Source organism: Haliotis rufescens, unplaced genomic scaffold, assembly GCF_023055435.1.
Source record: "Haliotis rufescens isolate VD_foot unplaced genomic scaffold, xgHalRufe1.0.p SCAF_3, whole genome shotgun sequence".
Taxonomy (NCBI): domain Eukaryota; kingdom Metazoa; phylum Mollusca; class Gastropoda; order Lepetellida; family Haliotidae; genus Haliotis; species Haliotis rufescens.
In genome coordinates, this window is record NW_025964001.1 from 12,884,794 (window position 1) to 12,906,699 (window position 21,906).

At 41.5% G+C, this 21,906-nt stretch overlaps 3 protein-coding genes across 3 annotated transcripts; all 3 read left to right on the forward strand.

The window, feature by feature from the left end:
* Nucleotides 1-1,433: 1,433 nt before the first annotated feature.
* Nucleotides 1,434-3,536, forward strand: LOC125384456 (toll-like receptor 4). Its single transcript, XM_048403770.1, has one exon. The coding sequence runs from the start codon at nt 1,434-1,436 to the stop codon at nt 3,534-3,536; it is 2,103 nt and encodes a 700-aa protein (XP_048259727.1).
* A 7,102-nt stretch (nt 3,537-10,638) lies between these two features.
* On the forward strand, nt 10,639-14,313 carry LOC124134805 (toll-like receptor 4). Its single transcript, XM_046499849.2, has 2 exons — nt 10,639-10,717; nt 11,518-14,313. Exon 2 carries the CDS (start codon nt 11,535-11,537, stop codon nt 13,635-13,637), a length of 2,103 nt encoding a protein of 700 aa, XP_046355805.2. The 5' UTR covers nt 10,639-10,717; nt 11,518-11,534; the 3' UTR covers nt 13,638-14,313.
* Nucleotides 14,314-18,450: 4,137 nt separating this feature from the next.
* On the forward strand, nt 18,451-19,077 carry LOC125384340. Its single transcript, XM_048403348.1, has one exon. It carries the CDS (start codon nt 18,451-18,453, stop codon nt 19,075-19,077), a length of 627 nt encoding a protein of 208 aa, XP_048259305.1.
* The last annotated feature ends 2,829 nt before the right edge of the window (nt 19,078-21,906 follow it).

Consider the following 21,906-nt stretch of genomic DNA (forward strand, 5'->3'; position numbering starts at 1 on the left):
GAAGTGGTAAACGTCTGAGACCTGCATCACTTCGGGTTTTCCTCCCACATTAAGCTGACACGCCGTGATATAACTGGACTACTGTTAAAAGCGGCGTTAAACTCACTCACTCACTCACTCTAACAGCATCTAGGAGGCACTGGCGATTTGTTCTGATCAGACATTCCTACATGGCAGTTATAGTTGTGACTTGATACTCATGTCCTCGTTTCGAACTAACATGCTGCGGTACATATCAAATTAATTCAAGATTATCAGGCGGTTGCGTTAAAATATGTCAAATGCGATATTACTTATGTATTTTAAACACAAAGAGAGTATAAAACCGCACAGCTTGAACGCATCACGAATTTACAAAGCCTCTTTTATTGCCCTATGTCAGATATAGATATTTATCACTATTAAACTGACACGACATGGAGGCATTTTATTGGTAATAATAGATATCTTTGTTTTTTTAAATTATCAACTCTGCCAAAATACAACGAAAAAGTGATTTTAGATGTTTATTTTATATATCTTATAATTAATCAACAAGTGACAATCTATTGTTCAAAATTGGCCCACCTCATTTTCATTGATGTGGGTTTCATATAGCACAATATTGCATAATGAGAAGGACGTGTGGCCGAAAACTCTCATCCGTGTAACGTTGAGCCCATAAATTCGCCATAACTTGCACCAAGTGTGTTCTACCAGTGTAGATACCCGCCCTTATCATTACACTACCACCACCAAGTCTGCAGTTTCGTGCATAACGTTCCCAGCCACGCTTGTAAACACGACGTCTGCCACCAGCACGGCTAACCATAAAACGTGACTAAACCAAACGTGTTCCAATCGCGGTTGTGGCCATACTCTGTGACCTTGACACCTTTGACGTTGCAGCCGACTATGCAGGTCCCTCAAAATGACACCTCGAACGACTAGAGCGAATACCTGTGCTACCTGTGCTCCAGTAGTCACACGTATTCGATCGGATCAAGGAAGGTCACGTGTTGCCTGGTGTCTGATAACGGTTCCAGTCTTGTAATGGTGCTTGGTGCTACGTGGATAAACCTGGCTACAGCTGAAGATGATTATCATGTATGCAGTTGGTCGATGGCGTTGTTGCGTTTGGCTTCCGTCAGGCGTGGCATGTTTTCGCTGTTCTCTTGCTGTAAGACTGTGATGACATGCAAATGAAAACCCAAGGATTTTATAACCCAATAAGTTTTTTCTTTTGTCGATTTTTCCATTCTTACCACATCAATGAAACCCAAACAATGCACAAATGACAAATTTATTAATGCCTATCAAACAATTCAATTCATTTTTGGTATTAAATGTGTATGGATGTCGGCAACCCTCTATCATATATTTACTGCTATTTACATTTTACTACTTTTAAGTGTTTTTTTTACAGGGTATATGTGGAGACGCTTCTACACATCATGGCTAATGGCTGTTGGATCGTTCTTTGGATAACAATTTGTACAGCTGCATCGCTAACAAATGTTGATGAAGAAGAGTATGTATCATGTGGAAAGGTGTTTACAGAGTGTTTCCAAAATCTGTGTAAATGTTCTCCAAACTGTGTCATTTGCACAAATAGGGGAATGAATCTTACAAGTATTCCGGATTTACAAACTTCAACAACATCTCTGAACTTTTCTTCAAACTATCTCAGTGGGATTACAAGAAAAACATTGCGAAATATCACACAGTTAAAAGACTTAATTCTTCGAAACAACAGTATCACAGACATTTCTGCTGATGCTTTTCAAGATATGAAATGGCTGGAGGTTCTTGATCTTAGATACAACAATGTGCATGAAGAGGTTCTTCAGAAATCATTTCACAGTTTGCAAAATACAGTTCGATCTATTGATGTATCAAATAACAGATATTTGAGGAATCTTACAGACGATTTTGTGCGTGGGCTTTCGCGACTCAAATTAAAGAATCTTTCAATCGAACATGCTCAATTCCTACAATTGAATTTTTCAGTGATATCTCGCCTGAAGTCACTGCGTGTTTTAAATGTTGCTAATAATTACATTTCTTGGACAACAGCTGATGTTCCCTGGTATTTGACTTACATTTCGTTCCATTCAAACTCCCTGACAGAGCTTCCCAGATTTTGTGTTCATACGAATTATTCACAACTTAGATTTTTAGATTTGCGTATAAATGCCATAGGATATATATCAAATGTTAGTATGAAATGTCTCACAGATTTGGAACACATCAGTTTAGAAAACAATTTTCTGTTAAGGATTCATTCAGATACATTTTCATCATTATCAAACCTTCAATACATTTCTTTTAATAATGCTTTCAGAATATACTCAACCAATGAGGTGCTTGAGGAATATGCAATTAATAATAGTGCTGTTAAAAAGCTTTATCTGGCAGGCATTGTTAAATTTGGTTATTTGGATTACATTTTTAACCCAAAGGCACTGAGAGGGTGTACGGGCGTTACATGGTTGGACCTGTCCTACAACTCTATGATCTATTTGAACAATAGCTATCTAAAAGCACTCCTTTCTGGCCTTGACAAAATAGAGGTGCTACGAATGCCAAGGTGTCAGTTATTCTTTTTTCCAAATGTAATATCGAACTTCCATCAACTAACATATATAGATCTTCATGGCAACCGAATTATGTCATTAGATCCAGGAGTGTTCGCCAACTTGACAAAACTCAAAACTCTGAACCTCTCACAAAATGCCATCCAGGTCGTCAGTGAAGCTTTATTTTCTATTCCAATCAGAGAGCAATTGTCAAAAGTGAATTTGGCTTTCAATAATTTTGTCTGTACTTGTGCTAACCTTTGGTTTGTTACATGGGCAAAGGCAGATAAAAGTAAATTTATGAACTTCCCAGAGTCATATCGATGTGGATATCCATTGAACCTCCAATCAACGCTTCTGATTGATGCTAATGTCTCAGAAGAGACGTGTCGAATCTCACCTTATTTGTTTCCCATAGTCTATGGTCTTTCATTAGTTTCAATAGTGTTGATAGTCGTTATCTCTATTGCCTATAGATTACGTTGGCGCATTCGCTATTATATCCACATGTTGAGATACAAAAAGAGGAAGCAAGTTGATGAAGAGAGATACATGTATGATGCTTTTGTGCTTTATTGTGAGGATGATTCAAGATGGGTAAGGAATAATATCATACCAAGGATTGAAGAGGAAGCCAACTTTAAGCTGTGTATCCACGAGAGAGACTTTATTCCTGGGGAATATATAGTTGATAACATTGTAACCAATTTGGATAATAGCAGAAACGTCATCATGGTGCTGTCTAATTCTTTCATTCTGAGTCCATGGTGTCAGTTTGAACTAGCTCTGATCCAGAAACGAGCTCTGGAGAAGGACGAGGGCTACGTGGTGGTGGTGCTGCTTGAAAACATTGAGGCCCGAAACATGACGTCATCACTGTATGCCCTCTTTCAGACGACTACCTATATCACGTGGCCAGACGAGGAGGAAGATAGACATGTATTCTGGATGCGACTTAAACATTGTTTGCAGAGATAGTTTTTTAAAAATCAAAAGTCTTTTAAGAAGATGTATAGAGAATAAATGCTCTGTTAATTCATCACTGATGATTAATATTTTTCTATGTTAAAATTGTTTTTTAACTGACTTACGATTCTGTCTCTAACATTCTCTGTACGTCTCCATGTAATATACATATGGTTAACAAACTTCGAATCACCAAAACGTGGTAATATTCGTGTATATATACAGAGAGATATTCCAAGGGGTAACTGACCTCAGGGTGGAGTTTCTGGAATAAGTGTTGCGCATAAACAATGTACATACACAACAGAAAATTTTGGGAGGTCCAGATTGAGGGACGCTCCCTCGTATTTGTATTGTTTATGTTCCTTAAATGTTTACTTCCCTCGGGTTGTTATTTTAGAGGCGCGAGGTTTATTCTCCCTGCAGTATTTTGTTGTACAACAGACAACGATGAGATATCAAGAGTTGGTGTTAGAGTAGTGTCCCTTGCGCTATGAGGCAGCATGACAGCACTCTCACAAACTATCTTGAATATCTGTTGACCAAGAGAATGCTTTTTGTGATTTTCGAAGTGATTTTTGTGACAATATTGACTGAGAGTTTCACTGGGGCTGGCTTGGGTGAGCTCACCACTGGGGACCCTACCTATTGTTTTAGAACAATGGGAGCAATCACTGACTATCCTCTGTTCAGAGCCACTTGCCTTCAACTGAGAAGTTATACATGTGATAGACTTGATGCAAATCTGTGGACTAAACTAAAACAGCTCAAGATAAATGATAAACCTGCAACATGACGTGGCCGTCGTGGCGGAAAACATCGAACACCAGTTTTGTCTTCACCAGGTTTTTTTCAAAAAACGTTTCTCTCTCATCCAGAAATGGTGTTAATTTCAACAACTTAATTGATGTGTCTCTTCATGTGAACTGAACAGACAAATATCCACCGAAGGCTCTTAGGTTTGGAGTTCAAAATGTTCAATCCGTCAGAAATAAGACGTTGTCTCTTCACGACCTCATCCTGGAAAAGGACTATGATAGTTTTGTTTTGACAGAAACATGGTTAACTCAAAATGACAATTCTGCTGTTGCTGAACTTGTTCCCCAGTCCTACGACATAGTAACTCTAAACTGACACGGGTCAGTGGACGTGGCGGCGGTGTTGCAATAATACACAAATGTTCAATCAATGTCAAGATTACAAAGGTTGAAACTTTCAACTCTTTTGAGAATCTCAGTGTTATTGCATCCATCCAAAATTATGTACTTAGACTTCACACAGTGTATCGACCACCTCCATCAAAGAAAACAAACTCACTAATGACTTGTTTCTTACAGAATTTTCTGATTTTCTTGAAAGTGCAGCAACAGATCATGGGCATCTTCTTATCACAGGAGATTTCACATCCATGTTGACAAACATATTGAAAACTTTTCTCAAATAGTTTGGACAGCTGCTTACCTCTTACAATCTGCGCCAGCATGTATCTGACTCCACCCACAAACATGGACACACTCTAGATCTCGTTATAAGTCCAGATAAAGATAACTTTCTAACAGTGAATGATGTCATTGACAATCAGATCTCGGATCATTTTCTCATTGATATCAGTGTCCAGATATCCAAACCTGAACCTGTTCGGAAATTATTTACCTACAGTAGACTAGAAACATTGAGCTGTCTTTGTTCACTCATGACTTGGATACTGAAGATGTCATGAGCAAAGTCAGTCAGTTTGAGGATGTTGATGGTAAGTTTACTTCTTTCAAAGGCCTTCTTACTACCATCTTGGACAACCATGCCCCACTCAAGAAACGCTCTGTGATACTGCGTCCAAATACCAACTGGTATGATGATAACATCCGGAAGAAGAAGCAGCAATCAAGAGAAAACATGGCGCAAAAGCAAGCTGGAGATTCATCGCCAGGTCTACAAATCAGCCAGAAATGAAGTAAACAGTGCGCTTAGAAGTGCAAAACAAAAATACATCTCTGATAATATCACCCGTAACAAAACAAACAGACGGGAACTTTTTTCACTTCTAAACGGTTTGTTGGAAGGGACTCCAAAAGTAACACTTCCGGAATGTGATGATGATTATTCATTGGCAAATGAATTTACATCATTTTTTAAGCTACAGAAAATCAGGATTATTTTGAATGAGAAACGCCAGGAATCTTCTGAATCTAGTCTATGCCCTGACGACAACTCTTTTTCTGGAAATGAAATAACCTCCTTCAGTCACGTTTCTTTGATAGTCGTATCGGACATTATCAAGCATGCTCCATCCAAGATGTCTTCACTTGACCCAGTTCCTACCTGGCTATTCAAGACCATAATGGATCACGTGACACCTTCTATGTGGGACATTATCAACACGTCTCTGTCTCATGGCAAGTTCTCAAGTGAACTGAAACATGCTCATGTCACTCCCATCATCATAAAACCTGGTTTGGATCCCGACAATTTCAAAATCTTTAGACCTGCGTCCAATCTCTCGTTCGTGTCTAAATGCCTGGAAAAGATTGTCGCTGTGCAGCAACAACATCATCTGAAACAAAACAATCTCGGTGAAAAATTCCAGTCTGCATACAAGTCAAGTCACAGTACTGAGACAGCACTCGTTTGGGTCCACAACGACATCATGACATCTTTTGGGCAGCGGAAAACCACTCTTCTTGTTCTCCTTGACCTCTCATCTGCTTTTGATACTATTGATCACGCAATTTTATTACACAGACTCAACACACAAATGGCATTCGGGGAACAGCTCTCCAGTGGATCAAGTCCTACCTGTCTGACCAGACCATGTCTGTTAAGATCCATGATCGTCATTCTACAACATGCAAAAGTCACTATGGTCTACCACAGGGTTCAGTCCTTGGACCTCTGCTATTCACAATTTACATCCTGCCAATTGGTGATATCATCCAGAAACTTGCTCGTAACTTCCACCTCTATGTGGAAGATAACCAGATCTACATTTCCTTTAAAACTTCCGAACTGTCTCTGAACATCGCCGCCCTTGAGCGCTGTATTGATGACATACCATCCTGGATGAGCTTCAATTATCCCAAACTCAGTGAAGAGAAGACTGAGTTTTTAATCCTTGGTTCACGACAGAAAGTCAGAAAGCTTCACCCTGACTCTGTATTACTTCATATTGGTGATACCACTGTGTACCCAACTGCCAGTGCCCGTAATCTGGAAATCACCTTTGATTCAACAATGGCCATGGACACTTATATTTCACTAACCAGCAGAGCATGCTACCATAGCATCTATAACATCAGTAAAGTCCGCCATCTACTTGATACTCCAACAGTTAAATTGTTGATGCAATGTCTTGTCACCTCCAAACTAGATTACTGCAATGCATTGTATGCTAATCTTCCCATGAAAGCCATATCAAAGCTACAACGCATTCAGAACTCTGCAGCTAGATTCATCTCTAAAGTTCCAAGATCCAATCACATCAGTCCTGTCCTCAAAGCACTACATTGGCTTCCAGTCTCCTTTCGTATAAACTATAAGATATGTATCATCACTCACGACTGCCTCAACAAGAGCGACTATCCAGACTATCTCAAAGATCTTATATCCCTGTACTCTCCAGAGCGTGCTCTCTAATCCTCTGGTGGAACTCTACTGTATCAGCCTCTGTCTACTTCTGCTATGTCTGACCGTGCCTTCTCCTTTTGCAGTCCAAAGTTATGGAACTCTTTGCCTTTGAATCTGAGAAATTCTGCTTCTAAGGAAACGTTTAAGTCTCTCCTCAAAACCCACTTCTTCACCTCAGCTTTTCTATAGATCTCCTGATTGTTGGCATATGTACATAGACATTACTTTTTAACTTTGTCACAGCGCCAGTGAGGAACTGTCGATGGATATTAGGCACTTTACACATCAATTATTATTATTATTACCACTATGTACAGCCTTTTTAAGGATGTCAGTAAATTGTGCACGCTTTAGAAATATTTACATGTTTTAAAATAATGATGACTCCCCGAATACAATCCGACCTCGGCAATGTCGGACAACTCCATTTTGTGTACAGGGGGGTTAAGTTTGGTATTCTCACAATTTTCATGTCGATAAGCTGCTCCTTTTCTCCCAATGTGGATTGTAATATCGCTCCAACTTTTGGGTGCGATCGTGTGGCCATTGCGTTTATCTGCGCTGTCCAGCTACATCTATAGGAAAAACTCACAAGACACTTTCCTCGCATGTTCGAATCTCCAGAAATGACGTCATTATAGAACAATGGTTTATCGTGAAATAAACCACGTTTCGTTCTTCATTGTTCTTTGCGATTAGTCGCGTAGCTATCTTATATTTACCTTTTAGGTGGTAACTAAATTATCACTTGGTCATTTATTCTATATAGAATGTCTTCTTTAAGTGCGAGGGGGCACGGGTGGCCCAGTCGTCTAAGGCGCCGCGATTCGCTGTGCAGAGTTGCGTCCCTTGGGCACGCCAGAAACCTATGATTGTGGGTTCGAATCCCGGTTCGCCCCAATTATGTTTCTAGGTTTGTCAGCACCATACCCGTGCTCGTGGGTTTCACCGAAGTGGTAAACGTCTGAGACCTGCATCACTTCGGGCTTTCCTCCCACATTAAGCTGACACGCCGTGATATAACTGGAATACTGTTAAAAGCGGCGTTAAACCCAACTCACTCACTCACACTCTTTAAGTGCGAACACTTCACCTTATCACGGTGGTCCTTTTATCATCTTCGTTTTAATGCTTATCCCTAGCATCGGATTAAAGTTTGTTGAGAGACACAAATACCAGTCTTGGCTCGCCGCTTGGGCTGAAAGACTACCCGGGCCGATGTTCCCTACTCCGACGTCCGCGCTTGGACGCATCTCACTTATATGTCGCTCATGATGCATTTCCTCTGTGAGAAATTCGGGAACTTCAGAACGACAGGATCAAAAGCCGGTGTCAGCTGTCAACATAACGGGTGGTTTGAGCCGATGTCCGTTAATCTGTTAGACTGGCGTCGTGGCAATTGATACCCGTGTACATTTAATACCCTCTGTGTATTTTAATCGAGCCAGTTGTATATAAGTGCTGATTTGAATTTACTATTAGTGTTGTTAACTTGTGTATGATCACGTATCTCAGCTGTAAGGTTTTAGCTTTTGGTATAAAACATGCATGTATGTCTTTGTGTTTGTACTTCATCTCAATACATTGTACTAAATCCATCATGATTTCTACGTCTTTTAAGATGACAATAAGTCAACGCTCATCAGTCAATAGTTACATATTATCTTTCTTTTGTTGGCTACAAACCCCGTCCTAACTTATTTTGAAATTATATAATTAGTTTAAACATAAACAACAGCGTGAATTATGATTGAATGGGTATTGTTTTACGCCACTTTTAGCAATATTAGCAATATCACGGTGGAGACTCAAATGGGCCTTATAATGTACCCATGTCGGGAATCGAGTGAGTGAGTGAATGAGTGAGTATGGTTTTCCGCCGCTTTTAGCAATATTCCATCAATATCACGGCGGGGACATCGGAAAATGGGCCTTAACACATTGTACCCATTTGGGGATCCGAACACGGGTCTTCGTCGTGACGAGCCAACGCTTTAACCACTTGGCTACCCCACACCCCTGGCGGGACAAGCAATTTAATCACGAAGTTAACGCCCTGTGAGCTATGGTGAACGAAGCCAGTTACAGATAGGTGTTTAGTCATAGGTGCAAATAAGATGAAATTGTATCGGATTTTTTACCCATAAACACGAAAGGGAAAGTAATTCATTATCAAATTTCCTGAACTAAACACATTATTAACAAAATCCTAATTTCAAACTATTATGTTACCGCGGATGTTGATCATCACACATCATGTAATCTATCACAGTCATATGTAATGGTGAATGTTTGACCTGAAGCCATGTTACATATCACACTCATACTTAACTACATTATGGCATCGAAAATCAAATAGTATTAGAAATATGTAAAAAATAGTACTCTTAAAATAGGATGATGACAAAAGATACAGAAAGGACAACACAGAACAGTAGTGTATTTACTGAGACAAGGCCTGTTTGGTTGTGTGTTGCCGCACTCATCACAATTCCAGTGTTATGATGGCGGCATCGGGGTACGATGACGCGCGGTCAGCCAAGTCGCCAAGTCTGACCACTCGATCCATTCCACGTCCAAGGATAAATATTGTATACGATGCTGGGTCGCAATTATATGTGACATAGTACACTGCAGTGCCGCTTTCACTCTGGCAATTATATGTGACATAGTACACTGCAGTGCCGCTTTCACTCTGGCAATTATATGTGACATAGTACACTGCAGTGCCGCTTTCACTCTGGCAATTATATGTGACATAGTACACTGCAGTGCCGCTTTCACTCTGGCAATTATATGTGACATAGTACACTGCAGTGCCGCTTTCACTCTGGCAATTATATGTGACATAATACACTGCAGTGCCGCTTTCACTCTGGCAATTATATGTGACATAGTACACTGCAGTGCCGCTTTCACTCTGGCAATTATATGTGACATAGTACACTGCAGTGCCGCTTTCACTCTGGCAATTATATGTGACATAGTACACTGCAGTGCCGCTTTCACTCTGGCAATTATATGTGACATAGTACACTGCAGTGCCGATTTCACTCTGGCAATTATATGTGACATAGTACACTGCAGTGCCGCTTTCACTCTGGCAATTATATGTGACATAGTACACTGCAGTGCCGCTTTCACTCTGGCAAATACAGCAGATCACGAGTGCTTTTCATAACTGCGTACATGGGAAGAACAATTGTTAACTATTGAATTGGATGTGGAACTACTGTAATTTCGCTCTCATCGTTTACACATTGCAAGTGGTAATGATGTTATAAAATGTCACAACCTGAATTAACTCGTTGAATGCTAAACTAGAACCGAATAACACATTTAAGGTTAAGGTAATTGCAGAAGACGGTCGTACATGTGTTTTGTTTAATACAATTAAATTGCCTATATTTCAACAGCTTTCAAAACTGAAACCGAAAGTTCACTGCAACGAAATCTTCCTCAAGCTGGTTTAAGTAAAGCGACAAAAACATTTCCTCAACCATAAGTAGTCTCTTCTTGAGAAATATATGTTCAACATACATACTGAGGCCTCAGTGAACAATATGTGACCAGTAAGTATTTATTCTGCTTATATGTTTAGCTGAAAGAAAAAAACCATTCATATAAAATAATATTTAAGGGTTTATTAGAAAACACTGTTCATTGTCCCCTAACAGACATATTTCCAGATATGTTATACGTTTCGTTTGCTTTTTTTCAGAATATATTTGAATACTATATGATATATAATGTTTCTGTTTCCGCATTATCTGTTCGTTTCCATCAACGGACAGTTGTATCGCCGACAGTACAGACGTTGTAAACTTGTCATCGTATATCATTTTCTATATTCCGCCATTGTTGCGTATGTGTCACTTTTATGGACATAATGCTCACCGTCTTATGTATCCCCATTTCATCGTAGAGCAGTGTCGTTACGACGTTTACTAGAATGCTCGTCTTACCAAAATTACGTTACGCGTTCCTTCGTTAATTGACACTGACACAAGGTTTCAGATTTTTTAGATTATTTTATAAATACGTTATTTACTAGTTCAAACTATTAGTTGATAAATGTAGGAACAAGGATGAACCAAATTATCTTGGTGCAGCAACTCGATGTGTGTTTGTAATGGTCCGGTGGTCGTTACGATTCTATGCTGTATCAGGAATTCCCCACATAGAGGCACACCGTGAGAACTAAAAGCGTCGCCATATGACTGAGATATTGCCTGTGTGATGTTAACTTATAATATTTTTTTCACCCACTGACAAAACTAAAATAGTATTTAAAGCGAAGTTAAACTAAACATCACTCACAGGATAAATGTTTGGATATGATATATACGACATTACTCTTCTCAATTTACAGATATCTGTGGACACATCATGACACATGGCTGTAGGATCGTTCTTTGGATAACAGTTTGTACACTCGGCGTTACTATATCGCAAACAAATGTTGAAGAAGATGTGAATGTACCATGTGGAAACGTGACTACAGAGTGTTTCAAAAACTTGTGCAAGTGTTCTCTTTATTGTGTCAGTTGCACAAATAGGGGAAGGAGACTCACAAAGATACCCAATTTAAACCCTACAATACAGCTTCTGAACTATACATCAAACTATCTTGGCAGGATAACAAGAGCAACATTTCGAAACATCACACAGTTGAAAATCCTATTTCTTCGTAACAACAGTATCACATACATTTCTGGTGATGCGTTCCAAGACATGTTAAGGCTGGAGCTTCTCGACCTAAGATACAGCAGTGTCCCTGAAGATGTTCTTCAGGAATGCTTTTACAGTTTACAGAGTAAAATTCGAATACTTGACGTGTCAAATAACATAAATGTTCGCAATATCACAGAGGATTTTGTACGTGGGCTTACACGCCTGAATATAGACAGCCTAAATATTGAATTTTGTCAAATCAGACATTTGAATTTTTCCGTGTTTTCTCGAATGAAATCATTACGCGTCCTACGTCTTGGTAATAACTTCATATCTTGGACGATAGCTGTTGTACCCCAACACCTGAAGTATATTTATTTACATTCAAACTTCCTGACAGAGATCCCAAATTTGTGTGTTCATACTAATCATTCACAACTTCAACATTTAGACATTTATCACAACGTTTTAGTCTCTTTGTCCAATAGTAGTTTGAATTGTCTTACAGCCTTGAAATACCTAATGCTAGTTGGTAATTCATTGAGTTTGATTCAGACAGATACTTTTTCGTCATTACCAAACCTTAGTGTTCTTTCATTAAACAATGTTTTCAGAAACAACGCACGACTGGAGGCATATGCATTTAATAACAGTGCTATTAAAACACTTTACCTCGCAGGCATTGCTAAATTCATATACTTTGGGGATGTTGTTCACCCAAAGGCACTGAGAGGATGCACGGAACTTACATACTTGGACCTGTCGTACAATACAATGCTGAACTTTAACGATAGCTTTTTCGACACACTTCTTTGTGATCTTCAAAAACTAGAGGTTCTGAGAATGCCAAGGTGTCATTTATACGCCGTTCCTAGCGTAATATCTACATTCCATCAACTTACATATATAGATCTTCATGGCAACAGAATTGTGTCATTAAATCCTGGTGTGTTCAATAGCTTGACAAAACTCAAAACTCTGAACCTCTCAGAAAATGCCATCCAGGTCGTCAGTGAAGCTGTATTTTCTATACCAATCAGAGAGCAATTGTCAAAAGTGAATTTGGCTTTTAATGATTTTGTCTGTACTTGTGCTAGTCTTTGGTTTGTTACATGGGTGAAGGCAGATAAAAGTAAATTTACTAACTTCCCAGAGTCATATCGATGTGGATATCCATTGAACCTCCAATCAACGCTTCTGATTGATGCCAATGTGTCTGAAGAGACGTGTCGGATCTCACCTTATTTGTTTCCCATAGTCTATGGTCTATCATTAGTTTCAATAGTGTTAATAGTAGTTATCTCCATAGCCTATAGATTACGTTGGCGCATTCGCTATTATATCCACATGTTGAGATACAAAAAGAGGAAGCAAGTTGATGAAGAGAGATACATCTATGATGCTTTTGTGGTTTATTGTGAAGCTGATTCCAGATGGGTAAGGAATAATATCATACCAAGGATTGAAGAGGAAGCCAACTTTAAGCTGTGTATCCACGAGAGAGACTTTATTCCTGGGGAATATATAGTTGATAACATTGTAACCAATTTGAATAATAGCCGAAATGTCATCATGGTGCTGTCTAATTCTTTCATTCTGAGTTCATGGTGTCAGTTCGAACTAGCTCTGATCCAGAAACGAGCTCTGGAGAAGGATGAGGGGTATCTGTTGGTGGTGCTGCTTGAAAACATTGAGGACAGGAACATGACGTCATCACTCTATGCCCTCTTTCAGACGACTACCTATATCACGTGGCCAGACGTGGAGGAAGATAGACGTGTATTCTGGATGCGACTTAAACAATGTTTACATGGTTAAATGGTAGTCATCCAAATATTCTTAAGAGAGAAATCAAGTGTTTATTCGGACATCTGAACAATAGTATACTTATGGAAATTGATTGGATTGAGTTTGAAAATTGCGTTTGCTTGCATTGAAAACAGTCACTGGGTCTTTTTCGTTTTCTGAGACCACATTCAATAATGTTATTTTTTAATGTTTTTTTTATCTTCTCATTACTGATATTTGAAACATGTAAGCCTAATATGCAATTTTTGAACCGGTGTCTGGGGATATGGAAATAATTATTAAATTATGTTTACACTAATACATAAGTAATAATATTTACTAGAAAATATGTAAAAGGTTCAGGTACTCGAACTATTTGTTTGTAGCGAAAAATATAGATGTGGGCTTTGTGGTTCATTGGCATCTCAATTTATTTCAAAATCACATAAAATTTGTTTTGTTAGTGCCTCTGTTGGTTCCAAGTTCAATCCACTGAAATAGAACATCAAAGGTATTGTGTGATTGAAATCGATGGTATTTTTGTGTAAAATCGAGGGGTTGGGGGTGGAATATACTGCACAAGTTGACGATTTTATGAGATAGCAATGATATATGACAATGACAGGACAATGGCATGACGTCACTCAATGCATATAATTGACAAAAAAAACGTTAGGGATTGTGTGACGTGCCGATGCCTGAGAAATATTTGTAGCCTAAGAATCAACAGTGCACGACTGTGGATTTATGTTTCCATTTGATGAAAATGTTGTAAAATGTCAAATTATTGAAAATCATAAAAAACATGTGTATGAAAAATTGCAAAGCGTTAGGTCTGATTGCATTCGGTAAATGTAGCTTATTCCTTGTTTAACGCCGCACTCAGCAATAATCCGGCGGTCTGTAAATAATCGAGTATGGACCAGACAATCCAGTGACTGATAACGTGAGCATCGATCCACGCAATTGGGAAACGATGTCATGCATCAACCATGTCAGCGGGCCTGACCACCCGATCTCGTAAGTCGCCTCTTACGACAAGCATGTTTTCTGAAGACCTATTCTACCCCGGATGTTCACGGGTCGTAAATGTAGTGAACATATTTTATTGATGACCATTATATTACCAATCATGTTCAAATCATGAGTAACAAAATGAGGAGCTGCACGTGGAAATACCGACCCAAAATACGAGATACACGCTGCATGCGCAAAATGTCCACGAGTCCGCTTGTTTCATATTCCTGTTGTTATTGAAGTTTGTTTAAAGTTGCTTATTTTGTTTATTGAATGTTTTTGTGTCAATTCTTGGATCAAAATATTTCATAAAAATTGTGAAATTCTGTGATCATAATTTACATATAATTGTAATAAGAAAGTAAGTCATGTATACATTGATTTCGGGTTTTGTTCTTTTCATTCATTTTGTTACAGTTTGTGCGCCCTCTACATGACGATTTACATATGGAATGTTGTGCACAGTGTAAATATATTTTAAGGAACATAAATAGTTAGTTTCACTATATGTTTGTTTGTTGTGTAATGCCACACTGGCTATTCTAGCTCTATGACGGCGGTATATAAATGATCTAATCTGGACCAGACAAGCTAGTGATTGACACCATGAGCATCGATTTACACATTTGTGGATACAATGGTATGTAACAACAAAGTCAGCAAGCCTGACAACCCGATCCCGTTAGACGCCCTTTTCAAGCATATCAAAGTATCATACACATTATAAATTCACATACATTCACATGCGCATACTGGGGGCACGGGGGGCCCAGTCGTCTAAGGCGAAGCGATTTGCTGTGCAGAGTTGCGTCCCTTGGACACGCCAGAAAACTATGATTGTGGGTTCGAATCCGGGTCGCCCCGATTATGTTTCTAGGTTTGTCAGCACCATACCCGTGCTCGTGGGTCACGCTCGGTAGCACTCATAAAGTTTTACACTTTGTAATAATTCAGCACCCTTCGCTTCATATCATTTATGAAACACAATATCTTGCCAAACATACCAACGCTTCAACTTGTTAACCGTCGCCAAGTGACGTCACTTCACAAACACCCACATAGCCAAGCCTTGGTGCCAAGGGATTTTGGTGTTAATTACTGCAAGGCCGTAAATTGTGGTAAAACAATAAACGCGCACTGCGCCTCGGTATATAAAGTAAAGTGCATGCCGGTTGATTGAACAGGTGGTAAGTTTGATGAAAGTAACTCTGGATTTACGGACGCATCCATACCTGCACCTAGCAACACCAAATCAGTTTTGTTGGTTTATTTGTTGTTTGTTGTTTAACGCTGCACTCAGCAATATTCCAGCTATATAACGGCGGTCTGTAAAATAATCGAGTATGGACCAGACAATCCAGTGATTGAGATCATGAGCATCGATCCACGGAATTGGGATTGGTGACATGCATCAACCAAGTCAATGAGCCTGACCACCCGATCCCGTTAGTCGCCTCTTACGACAAGCAAAGTCGTTGCCTTTTACGGCAAGAATGGGTTGCTGAAGACCTATTCTTCCCCGGATCTTTACGGGTCTTGGGGACGTGAAAGAGGAAGTTCATGAATGGTAATCACCCCTCATGACATAAGGCTTGGTACAGCGAATGCCATCATTTTAGATTTCTGTGGACAGATCCAGACAGAAAACACGATCGTTGTTTCTATTAGGGCTGCGACGGATAACTCGGGTACCCTGGACGGGTGAGTACTGAGTAGGACACGGGTACCCACAGGACTACCCGGACCCGTGGTTAGTCACGTGATATATTGTGTAATGAAAAGAAATTATCTGGAACTCTTTGGTTACACTACCGGTCACTAATGTTCGCATTTCTTTCTGACTGTGCACCCATTCCTTCTCATTTTTCATATGGTTGAATAAAGATTTAATTTAATTCAACTTTAGTGTATGAACGACCAGTTTGTTTAACGACATCTCCTGAGACCTACCGTGGGATCGGGTAATTACATTTAGTACTAACTACTAAATGACTTTATCGCGCGTATCCAAACCATGGGCTAATTACGTCTGTAACCCAATCACCCCCCGTAACTCAATCACCCCGGGCCACCACTCGGCACCGTGCCCGGGGAATAATCCCGCGCAAGCATCATCCCGCCTTTGTTAGTCGGTCATTCGCGAACAGCCCTTCCCCAAGTACACACGTGTGTCACTGTATCTAATCGCTTTAAGAGTGTTTGTTGAATGGGTGATAATTACTGCTGACGCTATAGATGTAAACATTCATATAATGATGGCAGCAAAGGACAGCCGAAGAGACAATGGCGTTGCCACCACGAGACATGTGTATGCCTTTTACGAGACGGCTAAGGGTATAATTCACTATGCCTATAAATGTTATGTAATCAGTCCTGTAGCGAATCCCTTTCTGAGCAACAGACCGTGTCATTGCATGATTTATTGTGGGCACAACGGAATGGGACTGTAGGCACGTGTAGCTCTTAATCCCATATGAAAACACCAACTTTAGATTCGCGTGGTATCTCTGGTACCACATTCTTTTCTGTAACGCAGATGGCCTAGGTTATGATGATAGTTCGGATAACATTCGTAGAAAATATAGACTGAATGACACGACAGAGTGAGAGCCGTTTAACGCCGCTTTAAACAGCATGCCGGTTAGCGAGGCCGACGGTGACGCGGCTTGGCCAGCCAATCACATCGCAGGATACGGGGATTCCCTTTCCTTCCATGCAGACGGAAAAGACGCGCACGTCAAACAAACGGTGAGGGAAAAAATCTGGCGTGGCGAGTATGTCGACCTCGGCACAATCCTACCAGACACCGAGGGAAGTCACGAGGACGGTACGATTACCATGGCGTACGAATCCCACAGGTTAGGTAATTTTTAAACCAATAAAGCAGCAACCAAAGCGCCTGTCCCTGGCAAGCTGGACTTCAGCTTTCCACATTTTCATGTGTATATATGTTAGTAGGCACTCCGAGGTCCGCACAACCCAGGGGTTGCTGTCCTACATGGAAACCATAAGAACGGCGGCACTTCGATTCGGGGGGATGCCTGGTCAACCTACGACCAACAATTCCGACACAGAATGTCAAGGGACCCCTCACGACGCTGGGACAACATCGACGGGGAGTTGTGGCTGAAGTCCATGGTAACACAGCCGGTACTACAACCAGAATCAGGCGGACGGGGCGCAATGACACGCGTACAGGGGGACATCGCCAGTCAGGTATGCTGGGATTTCAATAAATTTGGCTGTAGCAGGGTCAACTGTAAGTACACTCACAAATGCGGTAAGTGTGGCAAACATTCCCATAGCTCTAGGACCTGCTTTCGAGGGAATGGGGTCCAACCGACCCCATACAAGCCCAATCAGCCTTTTGCCTAACAGAAAACCAGCCGTCAAGGCAGGTAAATTCAATGGCCCCTTCCCCCGTGGATCTCAATGAAATGGCACCCTGGTTACGCCAATATGCTAGGGTCAATTACAGAGATGCAAACTATTTATGGGTAGGTTTTAGCTCTGGCTTTAAGCTCGAGTTCCAGGGAAGCCGCACGGGTCGCCTGTCACGAAACTTGCGATCAGCCACGCACCAAGACACGGCAGGCTACGTGAAACAACACTACAAAACGAAGTCGACCTTGGCGACATTCAGTCGGCCTTTAGAATTATACCAGTCCACCCATCCGATTTCGAGCTGCTAGGCATCAGATTCGAAGGTGAGTTCTAGTTCGATAAATGCCTACCATTTGGCTGCTCCATATCTTGCGCCATATTTGAAACGTTTAGTACCTTCTTGCAATGGTGCATGCAATCGCATCTCCCAACGTGTCCGATCATGCATTACCTGGATGACTTCCTAACGGGGGGCACAGCAGGCACCAGCCACTGCTCAGACAACCTCAACGGATGCCTGAATACACTAGAACAGCTTGGGGTTCCTACTGCGCACGACAAGACGGTGGGCCCCACAACCAAACTGACATTCCTAGGGCTGGAAATCGACACCATTGCAATGCAGATCAGAATCCCAGAGTCCAAGATCAAGGAGGCAACAAGGGAAATCCAAGACATCCTGTCAACAGGTAACAACAAGGTCACAAAAAGGGCCCTTCAGTCCCTCATAGGCAAGCTTAACTTTATGTGCAGGGCTATACCAATGGCAAGGGCATTCAGCCGCAGGCTAACCGATCTGCTTAGCAAAGGTAAGCAACCATATCACCACATTAGGATTACCAGCTGGGTCAAGGAAGACCTACAAATGTGGTTAACATTTCGTACGAGTTATAAAGGCATTTCAGTGTTTCAGGACCAACTATGGGTGGACAGCGATTTCCTCCAGCTGTTTTCAGACGCAGCGGGTGGCGCCAGCTTCGGGGCCTACATGCAGGGCAAATGGTTTAACGGCGCATGGCCACCCCAGTGGGTGACGGATGGAACTACACGGGACTTGACGCTACCTTGACATGGTGGCATCAATCCTTCGGAAATACAACCCCAGCTTCCTGACACCAAGATCATCGTATCCTCAATGCTGCACAGGCGCTACTGGCACGATGCCAGGGACCCACTAAAGATCGAGGGGATGCGGAAGAATATCAACCGTCGACTGGCCAACCGAGTCAAAGAGCTCGGCGGTACAATGGTGCCACATCCCCAGATCCTGGCATCAGACAAGACATGGTACGCCTGGGAGGGCGTCCACCTCAGTGACAAAGGACTGTGTGTGTTTACGGACAATTTATTGCATGCCCTGGCGCTTGTTATCTCCACAGGTTTGTGTTTCCTTTCAGTACATAGGCAAGCCGGGCAACAATGCTATCTCCGCGTATCGCGTGGCCGTGGGTGTGGGGTAGCACTCTGGTGCTTTGTGGCGGGGTTCTTGTGGGCTACACTGCTAGTAACAAATTAACTTGCTTCCAAATTAATACTCGTGCTTAAGGCTACCTGCTTTTCAGCGGGAACCTTTCCGGGGTTACCTGCTTCTCAGTGGGAACCTTGTCTTTCCCGACTTTTCAGCCGGGGAATCGTAAAATAACATACGTTGGGGCAAACAATTGCCACGTATATGGGCCCGGCGGCGGAAGTCGTCTTGTCAAGCGGTAGCTGACAGTTGGGTCCGCGGCGTGGGAGCCGCACAATGGTTTTGCTAATGGGGCCGGGCAGTGGGATCTGCTTTGGCCGGCTACCTGGGGCCGGGCAGCGGTAGTCTGACTTAGGCCAGCAGCGTGGAGCTGCTTTTGGCAGCGTGGGAGTTGCCAAGCAATGGTAGCGGTTAAATATGCTACCGTGGGGGCCGGACAGCGGAAGCAGTCTCAGGCCAGCAGCGCTAGCTGCAATCGCCGTTGGCCACGCGCGTGGCCATGGCAACGGTAGCATTTTGGTATACACAATTAGCAGCTAAGTAGCCCACTAGTACCTGCACACCCTCGGCCATTTAACCCAATCTCATCTTCTGTTTTTATTTTAGGCACGGGCATCCACGGCTCGGTGGCCCGTGCCTCTCCTTGGCATATCGCGGGATAATAGGGGGGTTAATATCCGGGTAGTACATTTGGACTTGTCCCAGCCCTAGTTTCTATATTTCCAACTCTAGTGGAAAGGTGAAATGAAGATACTCATTTCTCTCGGCATTGTTGAAAGAACTAGAGTCATCTATATATTTGAACCCACGAACCCAAGAACATTGGTATGATGCTGATAAAGCAGAAACACAATCAACGCGGATCTAGGATTCAAAGCAACGATTATATGTATCAGGCAATGAATGGAACTCTGCATAGAGACTTGTAGCGCCTTGGTCGAATGGGTCATCCATGCCCCCCTTCACCTTAAAATGATATATCGCTGTGCAGAGTTGTGTCCCTTGGGCTCGCCAGACACCTATGATTGTGTGTTCGAATCCCGGTTCGCCCCGATTATGTATCTAGGTTTGTCAGCACCATACCCGTGCTCGTGGGTTTCACCGAAGTGGTAAACGTCTGAGACCTGCATCACTTCGGGTTTTCCTCCCATATTAAGCTGACACGTCGTGATATAACTGGAATACTGTTAAAAGCGGCGTTAAACCCAACTCACTCACTCACTCACTTAAAATGATATAGATGCACATGACACATTTGTATACATTTTCTTTCAGGGTTTGATTATTCCATTTCACATGAATGATTCAAATATTTTTATTTTTTTCAAAGTTATAGATAGCTTTACCCATGTAGTACATAAATGTCAAATGTTAAATTGACAGACGACCGGAAGACTCAAATTGCCTCAAAAAAGCAATTATATTTTTTTTCCTCGTGTATTCAAAATAATTGCCGAGTATGCCGGTACCCCAGGAGAAAAACGTTACTCGAGTACTCAGGGGGTAGGGGTAGTGAGTACATATACTTTCAGAATCATGTTTTGCAGCATTATATTTCGCCTCCGTGGTCTAATGGTAGAGCGTCCGCCCGATTCACACCAAAATACGTTAAAAGATGGTACTTGTTGTTACCCTGTCTGGAGCTCGGCATTAAGGGGCTAAAACAAGGACTGGTCGGCTCGGAGTCAGTATACTGTGTCTGAGTGGGGTATTCATGTTAAACTGCGGCATGGTATCTCAGTGAGCTAGCACTATAAATCGGCTTCAGTCCGGACTAGTACCAGCAGCCAGACAAACACACACACGTACATGCACGTCGCTATATAAGTGCAATAATCTTGGACGCGAAGTTAAACCCCATTTCACATCACCTCACCACTAGTCAAGCACAATCCTTAGAAAAAGACATGTCCTGTAGCAACGGGATCACTAGCTTTTTCCCTCTCATGTAAATATAGGGCATTATAAAAGCTATTGAACCATCTACCATTGTGTTCACACTTAAGCTCTAACACATGATTTTTTTATCCCTGTGAATTTCTTCCCTTATCTAATAATTATTTTCTTTAAATAAAATGTTATGTATAGTTATCCTTTACGTACCATCTATGTTGCGTTAATTTACAACTTCATATTCAAGTCATATAGGCTATTGCAAATTTTCCGGGCGTGGTTTAATTTCATCAGTGTATACTTCAACTGTATTCTAGGTACAATACCTTACATCGGCATTTGTAGCGGATTATCTTCCTTGAGCGAAGTTCACCATCGAGATCCCAGACAGTTTGTTGTTTCGTTTCGTTTTCCAACACGTAGGATTTGATCATGTTTACCGAGCGGCGGTATCAGAATGACAAGCACTAACATAGCAACTATTTTCCAAGGTTGTGAAATATCGGTAACGTTTTACCATTTTTCACATACTGCTGG

Coding starts and splice junctions, on each gene's coding strand:
- LOC125384456 (XM_048403770.1), top strand. CDS start 1,434: ATGGCTAATGGCTGTTGGATCGTTCTTTGGATAACAATTTGTACAGCT.
- LOC124134805 (XM_046499849.2), top strand. CDS start 11,535: ATGACACATGGCTGTAGGATCGTTCTTTGGATAACAGTTTGTACACTC.
- LOC125384340 (XM_048403348.1), top strand. CDS start 18,451: ATGCATTACCTGGATGACTTCCTAACGGGGGGCACAGCAGGCACCAGC.